The sequence below is a fragment of the Anabrus simplex genome, chromosome 13 (assembly GCF_040414725.1).
Source record: "Anabrus simplex isolate iqAnaSimp1 chromosome 13, ASM4041472v1, whole genome shotgun sequence".
Classification (NCBI taxonomy): domain Eukaryota; kingdom Metazoa; phylum Arthropoda; class Insecta; order Orthoptera; family Tettigoniidae; genus Anabrus; species Anabrus simplex.
The window spans coordinates 18,842,377-18,863,630 of NC_090277.1; the positions used below are offsets into that span (position 1 = coordinate 18,842,377).

The 21,254-nt window shown below is 40.6% G+C and overlaps 1 protein-coding gene across 1 annotated transcript in view; it reads right to left on the reverse strand.

Annotated features, from left to right (window-relative positions):
• Positions 1-21,254, reverse strand: part of defl (Integrator complex subunit 7) — a 438,395-nt gene that overhangs the window by 128,635 nt on the left and 288,506 nt on the right. Inside the window, exon 12 of the mRNA XM_067157240.2 lies at positions 2,764-2,968. Within this exon, the coding sequence (XP_067013341.2) occupies positions 2,764-2,968 (205 nt within the window). The remainder of the gene's footprint in view (positions 1-2,763; positions 2,969-21,254) is intronic.

The window sequence follows — 21,254 nt, forward strand, 5'->3', positions numbered from 1 at the left end:
GACAAGGCAGTAGACAACATGACCAACATCATCGGCCAGATTTGGAGAACAAAGAAGTTACCAGAAGGATGGAAGAATGCGATCATAATACCAATACATAAGAAGGGGGACAAGAGGGATGCAAACAACTATAGAGGAATTTCGCTACTAGAGATTGGCTATAAGGTGTTGTCAAAAGTCCTGCTCAATAGACTGGAAGAACAGTTAGAAAGTACAATTGGAGACTACCAAGCAGGATTTAGGAAGGGAAGAGGATGCATAGAACAGATATTTATACTGAAACATCTGATAGAACATAGGGCCTTAAAGAACAAAAAAACAGTGGTAACCTTTGTAGATTTCACTAAAGCATATGACTCCATCGACAGACAAACTCTTGGAAGAATCCTGAAGAACAGAGGATTAGATGGCACTACACATGAACTCATAATGGAAATTCTATCAGACACAAAGGCAAGGGTGAGATTCAGAGGAGTACTCTCTGAAGAATTTGATATCAACACTGGTGTCAAACAAGGAGATGGATTATCACCAATGTTGTTCAACATAGCTCTGGATGAAGTCATCAGACAGTGGAGAACAATGAATGAGACAATGGGAATACCAAAGACGCATGTTGGGGACAAAAAGGACAATAGGGCCCAAGTAGATTGTCTAGCCTTTGCGGACGACATAGCTATAGTAAGTGAGACAGAAGAAGATGCAAAGACACAACTCAACAACTTAAGCAATATAGCCGGAAGGGTAGGACTGAGGATCGCCTACAACAAGACAAAGACATTGAATACCACTGAGGATTGGACAACACCGGAAGGCACCGTACAAAAGGTGGACAAATTCAAGTACCTAGGAGAATTTATAACAGGAAGGAATAGGAGTAATGAGGGAATAACAGAGAGGATAAAGAAGATGCGATCAGCCTTCTGTATGACCAGAGATATATACAATAAAAAGAATATATCTACAGACGCAAAGATCAGACATTACAAGGCAACGGTGAGAAATGCTGTATTATATGCTGCTGAGACAATAGCACTAGGAAGAAATGGTGCGGAACAACTAGAGAAAGAAGAGAGAAAAATATTGAGGAAAATACTAGGCCCTAAGAGAGGAGGTGAGAGATGGATGAGGAGACCCAGGGAAGAACTATACCGGAACATGAGGACAATCTCAGAAGAAATCAGACTAAAAAGAGCACGGTTTGCGGGACATGTAATCAGGATGAATATGGATAGAATGACGAAAAGAGTATGGGAAACAACAGCGAGGACACGAGGAAAGACAGGAACCAAGTGGGTAGTTGAACTCCGGAAAGATTGGTCAGAATTGGGGATCAAGGTGGAAGAAAAGGAAAATTGGAAAAGCAAGTACATACCAACTAATATGCCAGAGATCAATGATAGGGATGGATACAGGAAAAGGATTGAGAGTCACCAGTGGAGTAGACAAGAGAAGAGGATACTGAATATCTCGGAAGAAGAGCGGGAGAGAAGAAGAGAAAGGATGAAGAGGTTCTGGGAGGAGAAGAAGAAAATGCAATCCGTGAAGGAGCTGTCCGTGGTCCTACAGAGGCCGTAACGCAAGAAGAAGAAGAAGAATGATGAGGCTAGGAAGTGAGTTAGTAGGAACTAACAAGGCAAGTCTTCAACTCTTCGATTTTGTTCAAAATTTCTATGTGGGTACAATCCAAAAGTGAATGTGCCCAAATTAATATCTAATGCTGACTGTTGAAAGCTGTCAAAACATGCAGAGTAGTGAGCGGCTGAGTAAAGGTTGAGAGGGATGAGTCACACCTGTACCGCTAGAGTCCTCGTCAATGGCAGACAGCACGAGCGATAGTAGAAGTTGTCGCTGTGAACATTTAATGCACGAAGGAGCTATACCAAATGAATGGAGAGCTGCTATAGTAGACCCAATAAAGCAGATAATTACAGGCCAATCAGTTTGACATGAGCTCTAGGAAAACATTATTTCTGATTATATTAAACACATTTGTAAAATTACTAACTGCTTACTAGTTCGAGTTTGGGAGAGATTATTCCACTGAAGCTCAACTTGCATGATACTAGCAAGATATAGCAGATATTTTAGATTCAGGACATCAAATGGAAAGTATTGCTATTAACCTGTAGGGTAGATCATGGGAGACTGCAGACAAAAATGGGTGGCTAAATTTCTAGCAAATAGGACACAAAGGAATTAAGAGTATTATCTGAACCTGTAACAATTTAGAGGAGGGTTCTACAAGGCAGTATTATTGGAACTTTATGTTTTCTTATATATGCATTTTAAAAATATATATTTTGAAAAATACCAGGGCAATTGAGAGATTGACCGAATAGAATCTCATATTTCTTTCACACCTTGAGACTGCCAGGAACCTGGATTTTATAATAACAACAAGAGGAAGTACAACCGGACAACCACCCTATGTTATCCTAATCGGGGAAACAATGGAAGGGATCAGACACTTTGAAAAATTAAGATTTCACCCAAAGAAAGACAAGGACCACAAAGAGTGTGAAAATGAAAAACTCCGTAGGGCTCGAAAACCTAACACTGTTGGGTGGGAAAAGTACAATCCATGCTCACAAGTTTAGAGCGGTCCTCCCTTTAGTTGTCAATTACGACAGGCAGGCGATTCTGCGGATGCATTCTACAGCTATTGATGGTTTGGGTTACCATGATTTTACGAACATTTACTAATGTACTCTCATTCTGAGAGGCGTACATAGTGAGGATTTGGGAGAGAGCTATACGTACCTTGAGGGCGGCCACGGCCTTGCTGTAATGTGCTACGGCCAGGTTCAGTCTCCAGACCAGGTTCGCTCTCTGGGGGTCCTCCAGGAGCTGAGCTTCACCTCGGCTCAGTTCCTCCAGCGATACAAGCCAGAAGTGTAAGTGCTCCGACGACACTTGCTCTCGGAGCTGACTGAGGATATTGGCTGACACAGCGTGGTGACCGTACCTGCGTACCAAAATAACATAAGGTGTTTTATCCTACAGATTATGTAGTTCAGTGAGTAGGATCAATGATTGGACACGGGAGAGAAGCGCTGTGTGTGTGTGTGTGTGTGTGTGTGTGGTGCGCGCGCGCGCGCGTGATGGCGATAATGAGATACAAAGAGCATGAAACTCTTTGTCGGCACACACCTTAACTCCTTTTGAAAACACTAAGAAGGCTCCACCCACAAGAGATGGATGTGTCATATGAACACTGTGGAGAAAAATAGTATTGAACCCAGGCTTTTGGCGCGCAATGTAGTGATTAGAATGTGTTTACTACTGTAGGAATCGAACCTGTGACTGTGACTACCTTGCATTATTTTCTTGTGGTCTTTGGCCGACCTACCTCCATTTTCTTCTTGTTATATGTTGCTGTACGGGACTTCGACTTGTGGCCTCCCAATTGTCATTGGCTTCCATATTCTAATGATGAACTTCAAGCAATGATTTATAAAAGGATGTAGCCTTGTGGTGATGTCCCTGGGCGTGGTACTCCATCACACTACATGAGAGAGAGACCCACCTGGCTATTCTGTAGTTGGCCCTCAGACTGGTCGTCTTGATGAACATCTCGACAGCCTCCTGGCCTCGTAACTCCACTACACTACATGAGAGAGAGACCCAACTGACTATTCTGTAATTGGCCCATAGATTGGTCTTCTCGATGATCATCTCGACAGCTTCCTGGCCTCGTAACTCCACTACACTCCATGAGAGAGAGTCTCACCTCATTATTCTGTAATTGGCCCACAGGTTGGTCTTCTTGATGACCATCTCGACAACCTGTTTGGTCTCTTAGAACACTTTTTCGCCTTGTCGACACTTTACATATTTTATTATACTTAATTACCGTACATGTTTCGAGAGACAACTACTCTCTTCTTCAGCAGTGCCAAAACATCAATTAATCTTTGGACTTGGTACATTGGTACAAATAGAACAATTATACATAAATCTTGAAATGGGGTGCATGGAAGAAGCCTCCCCGAAGATTGTATAAATTACGCTATGAAAAATCAGTACAATTGGGCGCACCCTGGGCAACAATGCACATTAGCAGCGGCGGATTCTTCCACTACCGGTCAACACAGAAGTAGTAATCCTCCTAAAGGGTCTTTTTTAAGACCACTTGTTATAGTCTCGATAAACATCGCGGGTTTCTCGTGTACCAAATAGACCTTATTTGCTGATTTGTATAAGGAATGTAAATGTGACATCCTTCTAGGGCAAGAAACTCACCGGGGCTACAACAGCCATCGACCCAAAATCGCAGGCATGGAGCTTGTTCTGAAAAGGCCCCATGATAAGTACGGTAGTGCCATTTTCACCAGGCCAAACTTAAATATCACATCAACCTCATTAACTGAAAGGGATGACATCGAGATTCTTTCTGTATGTACGCCACACGTTAGCGTTACTTCTGTATGCAAGCCTCCTAATGTTGACTTCACATTTGAAGAACCTACTAACTTTACGTACCAGGGCGTAAATTTCATCCTTGGCGATTACAACTGCCGAAGCACATCGTGGGGATACCCAGATTCAGATACCAATGGAGATAAACTGGAAACCTGGGCAGAGAATCATGATCTTCATCTAATTCCTGATCCAAAGCTACCAGCATCCTTCAACAGTGGTCGCTGGAGGTGAGGCTACAACCCTGACAATATTTTCGTGTCATCAAAAGTTGCTGGGAGTTGTGTGAAGATGACGGGTAAGCCCATCCATTCTACCCAACATAGACCTGTAATCTGCAAAGTGAATGCCATGGTAGTGCCAGAGGAGGTACCTTTCAAGCAAAGGTTTAACTTTCAGAAGGCCAATTGGGAAAGATTCACCAACGAGCTTCATACAGAAGTTGCCAAGATCCCACCACAACCTGTGGCATTTGTCAAATGCGTCCAGACAGCCTCCAGAAGGACCATTCCAAGAGGTTGTAGCACAAGTTACATACCAGGAATGACTGATGACAGCAAACAGCTGATGAACCATTACAAAGATCTTTTTGAGGCTGACCCATTTGCTGATGAAACTATCCAGGTTGGTGAGGAATTGCTGCAAACTATCTCAGCAAATCGCAAAGTTAAGTGGACCTCACTGGTAGAGAATCTGGACATGAAGTTGAACAGTAGGCGAGCCTGGAATCTCCTGAAAAACCTCACCGGTGACCCAGCAAAACCTAGAAACTTCACCAAAATTACAGCAGACCAGATTGCAACACAATTACTCATGAACGGGAAAATTAAAGGTCGGAGTACACGGGAGCAACTGGAACGAACCCCAGGAAGTGAGAACCATAATCTCCGAGAACCCTTCACCTTAAATGAACTAGAGTCTGCCATCACCACCTTGAAATTAAATAAGGCTGCTGGCATCGATGATATCAAAGCAGAACAGATCGAGAAATTCAGTACGACTATTCTGCAATGGCTGCTTACAATGATTAATGAGTGTGTATCTAAGCTTTATATTCACAAACTCTGGAGGAGAGCTCGAGTGGTTGCACTACCTAAGCCTGGTAAGGAGCCAAAGGATCCTAAAAACTTTCGCCCAGTATCATTGTTATGTCATTGTTTCAAGATCTTCGAGTGCCTTATCCTTAACCGAATTAGTGGCATCCTCGAAGGAAAGTTCACTCCCCAACAAGCTGGTTTTCGACCTGGAAAGTCATGCTGCAGTCAAATATTGAACCTTACTGAACACATCAAGGATGGTTTGGAACAGTGTAAGGTAACTGGAGTTGCCTTTGTTGACTTAACAGCTGCCTACGACACCATCAACCATAGGATGTTGCTGAGGAAAATTTACCAGCTCACTAATGATTATCAACTAACATCTCTTATTGGCATTCTCCTGCAGAATAGAAGATTCCAAGTCTCTCTCCATGGTAAGAAGAGCAGATGGCGCGTACAAAAGAACGGTTTACCTCAAGGCGGTGTGCTAGCCCCCGGGCTTTACACTAATGATCAGCCCATAACGGAACATACCAGGCTTTTCATCTATGCCGACGATACTGCAGTGGCTGCCCAAGGAAAGACATTTGAAGAGGTGGAGGGAAAGTTGACTTCTGCACTAGATACTCTTGGCTCTTACTATGAAGGCAATCATCTAAAGACAAATTCCAACAAGACCCAGGTGTGCGCATTTCACTTAAGGAATAGAGAAGCTTGGCAGGAACTGGACATTACATGGCAAGGCAAACGACTAGAACATTCTCCACCAACACCTGTGTATCTAGGTGTTACTCTTGACCGAACACTATCCTTCAAGAAACATTGCCACAACACCAGGCAGAAAGTTAGTTCACGGAACAATATTTTGAGATAGCTCACAGCCACCACCTGGGGAGCAAGCCCTCATGTCTGAGAACCTCTACTCTTGCTTTGTGTGTATCTGCTGAAGAGTATGCTTCACCTGTGTGGAGTGCATCCACTCACACCAAGCAGGTTGACATTGCAATCAATGAGACCGTACGAATCTAGTCGGGATGTCTGAAGCCAACTCCAGTTGACAAACTCCTACCCGATTTCTCGAATAGCTCCCCCCACTATCAGAAGAGTTGTTGCTGCTTGTAGCGGTATAATTTTTTAAATCACCGCTACGCCGGAATAATGCAATATTACTGTGGGCAATTGCTTCGCCACTGGACTTTCATTGAACGTTATTGTCTATGAGCTCGTTAGTTGGTAGCTCTGCTGCTTGATTGTCAACTGTTCTGCACGGCGCCCTCTAGCGGCCGTTATTCCAAACGAGCTGTTCTGCTACAGTGCTAGGCTTGTGTGGACGTCATGACGCTTGGCTTGCTGGTGTTAGCTATGGCGGGCAAAAAAGCTTGGAAACCACCATAGTATGATTGTGAAAGGAAGGCTTAGGCCTGTGTATATTCATTTACATTTGGTTCAGTTTTTTTTTGGTGGTGCAATTTAAACTTTATAGTTAATGTGGAACGTAACCTCTATGCATGTTTCCGAGTGCTTGCAGCTGACTATTATATCATACTTGGGAATATTTTTAAAGAAATAAGTGAGTACCTCAGGATTATTATCAACAGTCTGGTAAGTGATCGTCTAGTTTAATATTAACTACGAAGGACCTTCCATGTGAACTAATGGGGATTATCCTGCAGTAAGAAAGACGACAACATGGCTCCCTTGTCCCATGTTTTGAATTAATATTATTTCTGGGGAGACGTCTTGTAATCCACAACTTCAACATACTACTTGACGGAAAGCAACGTTTATGTGCCAAATTATGTCCTGAAAGGATTTCCATGTGTATCCCTTCGCAAAACTAGTATTTTGAAATACGTTAATAATGATAATAATAAAAGCCTTTCTGTCAAGAACTCATAAAATTTAGTTGAGAATATTGTACTGGTTCGGTAAATATTCTTATGGGTTTCTACTTCCAAAACTGCTACGGTTAATATTTATATCGTGCTACATCTTGGTGATGTGATAAAGATGGGTTTCAAAGCATTAATAAAATATAATATTCTTGAAGATACTTCATGAATATATTAGCTGTTGGACACTCCTATATTTATATTTGTTAAGGTGATATTGTAGGTAGATTCATTATATTTTCTTTCTTCTGAAGTATACGGAAGTTGCTAATGTTCTAACTATTATTGGTCTGGTATACATTGTTATATTAATCTTGTGAACGTTAGGTTGTATTAATATTGATCTTATCTGTGTTCTCAGTCGCATCTTCCATTATTGAATTCCGCCAATCTAAATATGGCCTACCAATTATGTTATACTTAAACAACTGGATTATTTTCTATTGATGCACATACTTATGCGTCACGGGAACAGTGTGGTTTAAAATGATCTGCTCTTTTAACTGGAGCTGTGACAGGTGAAGGCGTGTGTAGTCTATTGTGTTTTTAGCCTCGTAGAGACGACTAAAATTGTAAAATTATTTTAAAACCTAGTGAATACTGAAGCGTGTTTCGGATCGAGCTGTATCTAATTCCATTTTCCGGTTTAAATTAATTTTCTTCCATTATTATTATTATAACTATTATTAATATTATTTTATTAACTTTTTCTTGCTTAAAATTTGATTCTATGTTCCGGTTTGAACCTTCGCTCCATTTCTATTCCATTGTTGTCACGGTATATTCCGTCTTTGGTTTTCTGATAACGGCGTGCTTCAGTTTCATTGTCGCGAAGTGAGTCTGTCAACAATACTCGTGGTGTGCAGACGTTTGTTGTTGCATGGCGTGTCTATGTTGTTGATGCGATGAACTGGGTCACAAGAAGACCGTTAATTGTTTCTGCATTATTGTACTACATTATTATTATTATTATTAATCTCCTTCTATCATTTTGTTTTTTTCTTTTGAAGTGGGTTCCTTTTTTTTTTACCTTAATGTTCCTTGAGTACATTGCCCGTCCATTGGATGTTGTAATTCGAAACACTTTCGGTGTTCACTGGGAAATATCAAACCTTTTTATAAAATTTTGGGTTAATTGTAAGGTCGCGCGCGATGTTTTCAGGTGCACCTAAAATATGAATAACTGAAAATAATTATTTATGGTTTTCCTTAAAGAAAAATGGTTTCGAGCTCGAAAGGACAAAATGTAATAAACAGTAAACTGTAATGAATTTTCAAAAAAATCTACTGAAGTTAATGGTGTTTGGGAAATAATGTGGAATTTCTTCTAAAAGAAAAAATTAATTGTAACTATTGGTTATGGTGACTGCGATTGGTGATTTTGGTATAAATGAGCCTTGTCATCAGTTTTCCCTTTTCTTAAAAGATGATGTTTTGTTTTTTCATTTTCCTTTTTTTAATTGCACCAGCCACCTTTATTATTCTTTGAGTATATTATATTTTGGTCTTTTTTTAAATGTTATGGAGTGTGTCATTATTGTGAATTGCTCTACCAAATTCTCCTTCCACCCTCTGTTATGGTTGTTAACCTATTGGCCTCGCCCAGATTTCCATCGCTTCCCATTCCCTGCGTTTGTGTTCTAATGAGGCCCTTCTCTACGTAGCTGGCGTGATAGCGCTGGGAAGAGCCTCTTACCTCTTTGGTGGTTGCGCTACCAATCGCGGACTTGGGCTGCGGTGTTGCGCCGCCTGTTTATTTGTTGCCCTCGCCTGCGATTGATGGTGTGCCACAGAGAGTGAGTGGTAGCAGCGATCGCGTGGTTGTTTTGTTGTGGCCACGCTGTTGCTATGACTATTGAAGTGAGCGACATTTCGCGTTGAGAAATGATTACCAGCGAAACTCAGTAAATGGTGGTACGCTTGTCGCTATTTTTGTTTTCCTAACCCTTTTCTGCCCGTATGTTTACCTCACCCATTAGCCTGGTGGAGCAATTCAATGGAATTAATGGTACCTTTTTCTTATAATGTGTGCGGTTGGCCAGGTGCAATCTTTTCATTATGGCAACTTGTGTTTCATGTTGATCTATTATGCTGGTGGACCTGTACCTGATCCTTGTTTGCTGAGGAGAGCTGAGGTGTGTTACGAGCTCCGAATTTGAAATCTCAGCTGCCCAGGTGCCACGGCTGTTGATGTCGCACTATTTTCCAGTGCTATGGGTACTAGTGAGAATACGCTCTTATTGAGAATTTATTGCATGAATTTATGGAACTGTTTACCTGTATGTGTACCCTTTTGGTACTAATTTAATTGGTGGTGGGCACAGGTCTCATATTTTGTGAGTCGAGTATTGAATTAGTTTCTCTGTGTCCTTATTAGGACGGATGGAAAATTAGGGGACTGTCCTCTAACGTTGAATGCATAATACTTAAGTTGTCTTTCTTTCAGCTGTATGGTGAACCAGTCAGTACATCTTGTAGTTGTCTAATGTAATACCTTCTCGTTGGTAATCTGTCTTAATTCAGGCCTGCTCTATGTTCAGATTGTAGAATCGTTCCCATGCGAGCTTGGTATTAGCTCTGTCGGTTATCTACTACTTAAATTTTGCGTGAGCTGTGAATTAGTAATCTGCGGTGTCCATTGTAAATCATTCTTCATTGACTTATGCACCTATTCCATCATGTACATCATCATGGCTCCATCTCTTAGTTTATATATTATATCCCTGTTATTCCTAGTGTTAGGAAGGGTGTCTATGTGCATTGCTCCAAAGGCATAGGGTACGTCTTCGTTAAGCCACCATATTATTAGCCCTGGTATATCCAGAGACTCATTTGAGTACCTGACGGGTTGTGATTGTACTCTAGTGCTGTAACTGCATCATTAAATTAATTGTATATGGGGATAATTTACACGTCTTTAAAATTTTCAGCCTTAGCTAGTTCATCTATACTGTAACCTGTCTCGACCTGATCGTCTCTGTTTCTTGCCATGTAAGTCTGCTCATCATTTTATCACCGTCTCGATGTTGAATTTATTGTCCGGTATTTATGTCTCTGCTATTTACGAGGAGTGACTAGTGTCATGCGTGTTATGTGATCTCCTTGTCTTGGTTAATGGATATCAGTTTGGCCGTGTGCTTGAATGTATTTCTCATTCTTCCTGATTTTTCATTGCTAGTGCTGCTTGGTCATTACATGCATTGACTATTGATCATTCTTACCTGTTACTCAAATATCGACATACCGTTGCTGGTGCTTCGTGGCCATTGTGTGTTCTCGTTTCTGAATTCTGGTGTGGAACACAGCTGGCTTCTAGCTGAAACGACTTCGTTTTTACTGTGTCTTCATGTTCGGAGTTTGGTTATGGGTCTCGCAATTGTTGTGTGGTTTTGCAACTTAAACTCTTGTAATTCAGTAGCTTCTGGATCTACCCTGCATGTTTTGGCAATTTTATATTGTTGCCTGGTTGTCATCTGACTGTTCTGGGTTCTATTCCAATGAGTATGGGATCATTTGGGGTAATCCTGGAACTGTCGCCAAAATTCCTTGTCCGTCGTTGGGGTATGGGACCCAACTGATTGACGGAAGGTTCTTCTCCATTAACTCATGCGCTTTGTCATCGTGTAACCTATCACTTCTTCATCGTCTATGTTTTATTATATCCTGTGTATTCCGACTAACTGGTAGGGTGTCTGTGGTGATTGGAATAGTCACACAGGGTGGACTGTGGTATTGCCACCATATTATTAGTCCTGGGTTATCCAGAGGTTCTTTTGAACACTGATGGTTGTGATAATACACCTGTGCTCAGTATATTCAAAGATTATTTATATGGAGATGTAATTTTCCCTGAATTTTGGTCCTTATTATGCCGTGTAGAGCTGGTTCTGGTTGCTGTAATGTCATTTCCTTGTCTTGTTAGTTATTCCCTGCTGTCCTGATTGTAATCGTTAGTTGTCATGTGGTTGTTGGCCTTGGTAATGGTTGCATGGTAATCTCTTGCGGACACACTTTGAGATCTCCCCACCATCTTTTATTATGTCGACTATGTCTCCAGTTATTGCCACGACTTGTTTCTTTCTCTGGGTTGATTTCCATGCGATTGCTGCGGTTGTGGTTACGGATAGTTTGGTTTTATTATATTTAGCCTCTATGCTACTTGCCTTACTACCTTTCTTCTAGTTCAAAGGTTATCTGTGGGTTGCTAGTCCATAGGCCATGATCATCATATTTACCATATCCTGGTACTACTCATTTTCCTCTTGTATATTTTATAGTCTTCCGCTTTACTTGCGATGGTCGAGATAGTTCAAAACTGGTATATGATTCTGTAGGTTATATCTTGTTGCTTATAAATTATGTCTTGTCATTTCATTGTGCCCTACAGTGTTTCTGCGTACTAATTCTTGGTCTGAGTGATACTCCCTTGAGTAAACCGTAACTTCTTGTTTGAGAGTGCTTAATGTCAGTCATCTAAGCAAGGCTGGGTCCGCTTGGACTAAGTATGGGATTGGTTCATTAGTGCCTGTCTTGTTGGATTTCTTCGTGCTTGTTACTGTAGATTATGGGGTCTACGTGTGAAGGTAGGTGATTTCCCCTAGCTGTAATTTCCTATCATGTGCATTTATGTTTTACCATGCATTGTATTATGTTGGACTGTGTCTTCGTGTATGGGACTAAGGCAGGATGTGCTGAGGAAATTGTTGTCTCTTGCTTAGTGTACATTCTTGGATCTTGGTAGTCTCATGGTGAGGGATGAGTTAAGTTGTTACTGAGGATCAGTTTTATGTCCTCTGGGAATTGTGCTGCTTAGTCTCGGTATATCCCTCGGTTTTAGGATAAGGTCAGCGTGGACCTTTGGTGATTGCAATGTGGATATTTAGGTACTGTCGTCGGTGTAACTCGTAAATGCCTTGATGTATTATACGGCCTGGTGGTTAACACTGTAGGTGAATATATGTGGTATATTAATGTAAAATTGTCATCTTTTTCAGCTAGGTGTTTGGCTGACATCTGGCGGAATTCGTTTCACTATTCATTCCTGGCCAATTTAACTTGCTATGTTTAATTGCATTCTTCGTTTCAGGCTTTACTACTGTAAAAGTTGCTAACTGTACATTTATTCCAGCTTGTTCTTGTGTCCATACGTGTCAGCGGTTGTCTTAATACCTGCCTCGTGATGTATGGTGGTGTGAACACATTGCTATGGGGTTGTGTCATTATTGGTACTGTGACTTGGGATCAGTTGTGTTTTAAGCATGAATGTTGTCATTTTTCCTGTTTTCCTGTCTGGTCCGGTAGTAGTCATCTCACTTAGTACTGTCCTTTAGTTCTAACCTGCTTGGTTATTGTGATTTCCCCTGTACTCCCATGAGCGATTCTTCAGAATGTGCGACGTGTCCTATTACTGTAACAGCAACTGACTTGCGATATTGAGTTAATTGGATTGGGGCGTATTTCTCTCGGGATTTGTTGTAATTGTTCTAGCCTTTCGAGATTTCCTTGCTTCTCATTAACACATTTGGATGAGAGTGAAAGACTGGCACCTGTGCTAACTGAACTTAACATGGTACACTATACACTGTTGTAATTTGTGAATACGCTATTGTAAACTACTTGTAATTATAGTTATATAAGTCATGTTAATTTTGGTGGAATACTGCAGCGAAAATTTGGACCTAAGTGTGAACTAAGGCATTTCGCGAATGGTTAAAATTACTGTGGTGAACTCATATTAATGAACAGTATCCGTAAGGCATGCATGTCTTGTGACCGATTGGTGTTATCAGGTGCTACGAATTCATGTTCTACATGGTGTGTCTACCCATTCCTAATGTGTCAGCAATGTGCACACGTAAGTTAATTATGTAAACTCCACCATCTATGCTGAAAGTGGGCTAGATTACCACTCTAATATGCGGTATGACTGTAGCCATTGCCTGTGCTCGCATCGACTGTGTGTAAACATCCACTTGGTAGTATGAATTTGGTACTGGCCCCATCATATTCATCACTCCTGTGCCACTAACATCCTGTCGATGACATTGACTTTGTGCTGTGGTTATTACTTCATAAAGCTATAGACCATCAAAACTTCCATCTCTATGAGTACCTGCCCTGTGATGCGTCGGTTATGAACAAATGATGTGTATGAACTGTCATGTTTCGCCAGTCACTACCTGTATTTACCTATGTACTCAAACTCGACTTATCACCCTACCCTGGTGTGTGCCTTTGGGGCGTGAGGCTATAGCGGTATAATTTTTGAAATCACCGCTACGCCGGAACAATGCAATATTACTGTGGGCAATTGCTTCGCCACTGGACTTTCATTGAACGTTATTGTCTATGAGCTCGTTAGTTGGTAGCTCTGCTGCTTGTTTGTCAACTGTTCTGCACGGCGCCCTCTAGCGGCCGTTATTCCAAATGAGCTGTTCTGCTACAGCGCTAGGCTTGTGTGGACGTCATGACGCTTGGCTTGCTGGTGTTCGCTATGGCGGGCAAAAAAGCTTGGAAACCACCGTAGTATGACTGTGAAAGGAAGGCTTAGGCCTGTGTATATTCATTTACGTTTGGTTCAGTTTTTTTTGGTGGTGCAATTTAAACTTTATAGTTAATGTGGAACGTAACCTCTATGCATGTTTCCGAGTGCTTGCAGCTGACTATTATATCATACTTGGGAATATTTTTAAAGAAATAAGTGAGTACCTCAGGATTATTATCAACAGTCTGGTAAGTGATCGTCTAGTTTAATATTAACTACGAAGGACCTTCCATGTGAACTAATGGGGATTATCCTGCAGTAAGAAAGACGACAACATGGCTCCCTTGTCCCATGTTTTGAATTAATATTATTTCTGGGGAGACGTCTTGTAATCCACAACTTCAACATACTACTTGACGGAAAGCAACGTTTATGTGCCAAATTATGTCCTGAAAGGATTTCCATGTGTATCCCTTCGCAAAACTAGTATTTTGAAATACGTTAATAATGATAATAATAAAAGCCTTTCTGTCAAGAACTCATAAAATTTAGTTGAGAATATTGTACTGGTTCGGTAAATATTCTTATGGGTTTCTACTTCCAAAACTGCTACGGTTAATATTTATATCGTGCTACATCTTGGTGATGTGATAAAGATGGGTTTCAAAGCATTAATAAAATATAATATTCTTGAAGATACTTCATGAATATATTAGCTGTTGGACACTCCTATATTTATATTTGTTAAGGTGATATTGTAGGTAGATTCATTATATTTTCTTTCTTCTGAAGTATACGGAAGTTGCTAATGTTCTAACTATTATTGGTCTGGTATACATTGTTATATTAATCTTGTGAACGTTAGGTTGTATTAATATTGATCTTATCTGTGTTCTCAGTCGCATCTTCCATTATTGAATTCCGCCAATCTAAATATGGCCTACCAATTATGTTATACTTAAACAACTGGATTATTTTCTATTGATGCACATACTTATGCGTCACGGGAACAGTGTGGTTTAAAATGATCTGCTCTTTTAACTGGAGCTGTGACAGGTGAAGGCGTGTGTAGTCTATTGTGTTTTTAGCCTCGTAGAGACGACTAAAATTGTAAAATTATATTAAAAACCTAGTGAATACTGAAGCGTGTTTCGGATCGAGCTGTATCTAATTCCATTTTCCGGTTTAAATTAATTTTCTTCCATTATTATTATTATTACTATTATTAATATTATTTTATTAACTTTTTCTTGCTTAAAATTTGATTCTATGTTCCGGTTTGAACCTTCGCTCCATTTCTATTCCATTGTTGTCACGGTATATTCCGTCTTTGGTTTTCTGATAACGGCGTGCTTCAGTTTCATTGTCGCGAAGTGAGTCTGTCAACAATACTCGTGGTGTGCAGACGTTTGTTGTTGCATGGCGTGTCTATGTTGTTGATGCGATGAACTGGGTCACAAGAAGACCGTTAATTGTTTCTGCATTATTGTACTACATTATTATTATTATTATTATTATTATTATTATTAATCTCCTTCTATCGTTTTGTTTTTTTTCTTTTGAAGTGGGTTCCTTTTTTTTTTACCTTAATGTTCCTTGAGTACATTGCCCGTCCATTGGATGTTGTAATTCGAAACACTTTCGGTGTTCACTGGGAAATATCAAACCTTTTTATAAAATTTTGGGTTAATTGTAAGGTCGCGCGCGATGTTTTCAGGTGCACCTAAAATATGAATAACTGAAAATAATTATTTATGGTTTTCCTTAAAGAAAAATGGTTTCGAGCTCGAAAGGACAAAATGTAATAAACAGTAAACTGTAATGAAATTTCAAAAAAATCTACTGAAGTTAATGGTGTTTGGGAAATAATGTGGAATTTCTTCTAAAAGAAAAAAATTAATTGTAACTATTGGTTATGGTGACTGCGATTGGTGATTTTGGTATAAATGAGCCTTGTCATCAGTTTTCCCTTTTCTTAAAAGATGATGTTTTGTTTTTTCATTTTCCTTTTTTTAATTGCACCACCCACCTTTATTATTCTTTGAGTATATTATATTTTGGTCTTTTTTTAAATGTTACGGAGTGTGTCATTATTGTGAATTGCTCTACCCAATTCTCCTTCCACCCTCTGTTATGGTTGTTAACCTATTGGCCTCGCCCAGATTTCCATCGCTTCCCATTCCCTGCGTTTGTGTTCTAATGAGGCCCTTCTCTACGTAGCTGGCGTGATAGCGCTGGGAAGAGCCTCTTACCTCTTTGGTGGTTGCGCTACCAATCGCGGACTTGGGCTGCGGTGTTGCGCCGCCTGTTTATTTGTTGCCCTCGCCTGCGATTGATGGTGTGCCACAGAGAGTGAGTGGTAGCAGCGATCGCGTGGTTGTTTTGTTGTGGCCACGCTGTTGCTATGACTATTGAAGTGAGCGACATTTCGCGTTGAGAAATGATTACCAGCGAAACTCAGTAAATGGTGGTACGCTTGTCGCTATTTTTGTTTTCCTAACCCTTTTCTGCCCGTATGTTTACCTCACCCATTAGCCTGGTGGAGCAATTCAATGGAATTAATGGTACCTTTTTCTTATAATGTGTGCGGTTGGCCAGGTGCAATCTTTTCATTATGGCAACTTGTGTTTCATGTTGATCTATTATGCTGGTGGACCTGTACCTGATCCTTGTTTGCTGAGGAGAGCTGAGGTGTGTTACGAGCTCCGAATTTGAAATCTCAGCTGCCCAGGTGCCACGGCTGTTGATGTCGCACTATTTTCCAGTGCTATGAGTACTAGTGAGAATACGCTCTTATTGAGAATTTATTGCATGAATTTATGGAACTGTTTACCTGTATGTGTACCCTTTTGGTACTAATTTAATTGGTGGTGGGCACAGGTCTCATATTTTGTGAGTCGAGTATTGAATTAGTTTCTCTGTGTCCTTATTAGGACGGATGGAAAATTAGGGGACTGTCCTCTAACGTTGAATGCATAATACTTAAGTTGTCTTTCTTTCAGCTGTATGGTGAACCAGTCAGTACATCTTGTAGTTGTCTAATGTAATACCTTCTCGTTGGTAATCTGTCTTAATTCAGGCCTGCTCTATGTTCAGATTGTAGAATCGTACACATGCGAGCTTGGTATTAGCTCTGTCAGTTATCTACTACTTAAATTTTGCGTGAGCTGTGAATTAGTAATCTGCGGTGTCCATTGTAAATCATTCTTCATTGACTTATGCACCTATTCCATCATGTACATCATCATGGCTCCATCTCTTAGTTTATATATTATATCCCTGGTATTCCTAGTGTTAGGAAGGGTGTCTATGTGCATTGCTCCAAAGGCATAGGGTACGTCTTCGTTAAGCCACCATATTATTAGCCCTGGTATATCCAGAGACTCATTTGAGTACCTGACGGGTTGTGATTGTACTCTAGTGCTGTAACTGCATCATTAAATTAATTGTATATGGGGATAATTTACACGTCTTTAAAATTTTCAGCCTTAGCTAGTTCATCTATACTGTAACCTGTCTCGACCTGATCGTCTCTGTTTCTTGCCATGTAAGTCTGCTCATCATTTTATCACTGTCTCGATGTTGAATTTATTGTCCGGTATTTATGTCTCTGCTATTTACGAGGAGTGACTAGTGTCATGCGTGTTATGTGATCTCCTTGTCTTGGTTAATGGATATCAGTTTGGCCGTGTGCTTGAATGTATTTCTCATTCTTCCTGATTTTTCATTGCTAGTGCTGCTTGGTCATTACATGCATTGACTATTGATCATTCTTACCTGTTACTCAAATATCGACATACCGTTGCTGGTGCTTCGTGGCCATTGTGTGTTCTCGTTTCTGAATTCTGGTGTGGAACACAGCTGGCTTCTAGCTGAAACGACTTCGTTTTTACTGTGTCTTCATGTTCGGCGTTTGGTTATGGGTCTCGCAATTGTTGTGTGGTTTTGCAACTTAAACTCTTGTAATTCAGTAGCTTCTGGATCTACCCTGCATGTTTTGGCAATTTTATATTGTTGCCTGGTTGTCATCTGACTGTTCTGGGTTCTATTCCAATGAGTATGGGATCATTTGGGGTAATCCTGGAACTGTCGCCAAAATTCCTTGTCCGTCGTTGGGGTATGGGACCCAACTGATTGACGGAAGGTTCTTCTCCATTAACTCATGCGCTTTGTCATCGTGTAACCTATCACTTCTTCATCGTCTATGTTTTATTATATCCTGTGTATTCCGACTAACTGGTAGGGTGTCTGTGGTGATTGGAATAGTCACACAGGGTGGACTGTGGTATTGCCACCATATTATTAGTCCTGGGTTATCCAGAGGTTCTTTTGAACACTGATGGTTGTGATAATACACCTGTGCTCAGTATATTCAAAGATTATTTATATGGAGATGTAATTTTCCCTGAATTTTGGTCCTTATTATGCCGTGTAGAGCTGGTTCTGGTTGCTGTAATGTCATTTCCTTGTCTTGTTAGTTATTCCCTGCTGTCCTGATTGTAATCGTTAGTTGTCATGTGGTTGTTGGCCTTGGTAATGGTTGCATGGTAATCTCTTGCGGACACACTTTGAGATCTCCCCACCATCTTTTATTATGTCGACTATGTCTCCAGTTATTGCCACGACTTGTTTCTTTCTCTGGGTTGATTTCCATGTGATTGCTGCGGTTGTGGTTACGGATAGTTTGGTTTATTATATTTAGCCTCTATGCTACTTGCCTTAGTACCTTTCTTCTAGTTCAAAGGTTATCTGTGGGTTGCTAGTCCATAGGCCATGATCATCATATTTACCATATCCTGGTACTACTCATTTTCCTCTTGTATATTTTATAGTCTTCCGCTTTACTTGCGATGGTCGAGATAGTTCAAAACTGGTATATGATTCTGTAGGTTATATCTTGTTGCTTATAAATTATGTCTTGTCATTTCATTGTGCCCTACTGTGTTTCTGCGTACTAATTCTTGGTCTGAGTGATACTCCCTTGAGTAAACCGTAACTTCTTGTTTGAGAGTGCTTAATGTCAGTCATCTAAGCAAGGCTGGGTCCGCTTGGACTAAGTATGGGATTGGTTCATTAGTGCCTGTCTTGTTGGATTTCTTCGTGCTTGTTACTGTAGATTATGGGGTCTACGTGTGAAGGTAGGTGATTTCCCCTAGCTGTAATTTCCTATCATGTGCATTTATGTTTTACCATGCATTGTATTATGTTGGACTGTGTCTTCGTGTATGGGACTAAGGCAGGATGTGCTGAGGAAATTGTTGTCTCTTGCTTAGGGTCGTATTCATGAACGAGACTTTGACTTAGACTTAGACTTAGAAGGCGTTAAGTCGCCATTTCCATTTCATAATCGCTACTTGGAGGTAAGTAAACTTAGATGGCGACTTACTTCCAAGTCGCCGATGTTCCGTACTTAAGTAGACTCTGAGATAAGAAAAATAATAAAATGGCAGATATTGCCGATGTAGTTAATTTTGTAGACGAAATTGAAGAGATCCAGGAAATTATTCAGTACGTTGTGCCGAATCCTCGGCGTATTATAAGAGATGCACGGAACCCAGTTCAATTTTATACTGAAAATGAGTTCAGAAAACGATATAGATTCGACAAACGTACAGTATTAGATGTACTAACGATGTTTGAAGACGAATTATAGAAACATAATAATCGAGGATCACCATTACCTCCAATGATACAGTTGCTAATTTCGTTAAGATTTTTTCTGCTTTACGTCACATCGATACAGATAAGTCTTACGGCGACGATGGGATAGGAAAGACCAAGGAATGGGTAGGAAGCGGCCGTGGCCTTAATAAAGGTACAGCCCTCCAGCAATTGCCTGGTTTGGAAATGGGAAACCACGGGAAACAATCTTCAGGGCTCCCGACAGTGGGGTTCGAATCTACTATGTCCCGAATGCAAGCTCACAGCCGCGCGCCCCTAACCGCACGGACAAATCGCCCGGTCGTTAAGATATTATGCTACAGGTACGAGTAAAATTATTGTTACTTTAGCGCACAGTTTTTGCACTTTCTACTAATCATGTTATCTAGTTAGGTTAAGGGATGATCAGTAACGGTACAGATTAAAGCATTCTTATGGTAAATACAATAGCCTTTCACACTTCCATGGTTTTCGGGTAAATTCCAAATTGATTCCGCTGATTTACGAGGAGTAAGCCAGCCCTCAGTATGTAGAATAATCAGAAGAATATCGATCCTGACTGCCCGAAAGAGACCACAGTTTGTTTCGTTCCCAAATGAAACTGAATGTCGAACTAATGCGCGACGTGTATATGAAAGACCCCGTTTCCCTGGAGTGGTTGGAGCTATTGATTGCACCCATGTACCAATAATAAGCCCAGGTGGCAACCATGCTGAGGTTTTCCGTAATAGGAAAGGGATTTTTAGTTTCAATTGTCAGGGCATAGTCAACCACGAGATGAAGTTTATTGATTTCGATTTCAACTATAGGCTATCTTTTTTCTCTTTCACTAGTTCTAGTAACATAGTTGTGAGCCTTTCATAGTTGTTGAAGGCTGGCAATTTTTTCTTTCCATCCATCGTCGAGAAATAAAAATGAACTGTATTAACTGGATTGGATTGAGTTTAGAGTCTATAACGCGATCTATAACGCAGGAAACAGCTGAATTTCTTCTTCTTCTGCCTCTTTATTAAGAAAAAACATTGAGTGATGGGAGATGCTACACTGCTCTTCCATTGTTTTCATTGCCAACTTCATATCGAATTCTTCACATCGTAACTTACCAAAGTCTACTTACGCCAGAGTCTACTTTGTAAAAGTTGCGTCTATGAAACAGACTTCCACGAAACTCAACTAAGTGAACTCACGTAAGTCGAAGTCAAAGTCTCGTTCATGAATACGACCCTTAGTGTACATTCTTGGACCTTGGTAGTCTCATGGTGAGGGATGAGTTAAGTTGTTACTGAGGATCAGTTTTATGTCCTCTGGGAATTGTGCTGCTTAGTCTCGGTATATCCCTCGGTTTTAGGATAAGGTCAGCGTGGACCTTTGGTGATTGCAATGTGGATATTTAGGTACTGTCGTCGGTGTAACTCGTAAATGCCTTGATGTATTATACGGCCTGGTGGTTAACACTGTAGGTGAATATATGTGGTATATTAATGTAAAATTGTCATCTTTTTCAGCTAGGTGTTTGGCTGACATCTGGCGGAATTCGTTTCACTATTCATTCCTGGCCAATTTAATTTGCTATGTTTAATTGCATTCTTCGTTTCATGCTTTACTACTGTAAAAGTTGCTAACTGTACATTTATTCCAGCTTGTTCTTGTGTCCATACGTGTCAGCGGTTGTCTTAATACCTGCCTCGTGATGTATGGTGGTGTGAACACATTGCTATGGGGTTGTGTCATTATTGGTACTGTGACTTGGGATCAGTT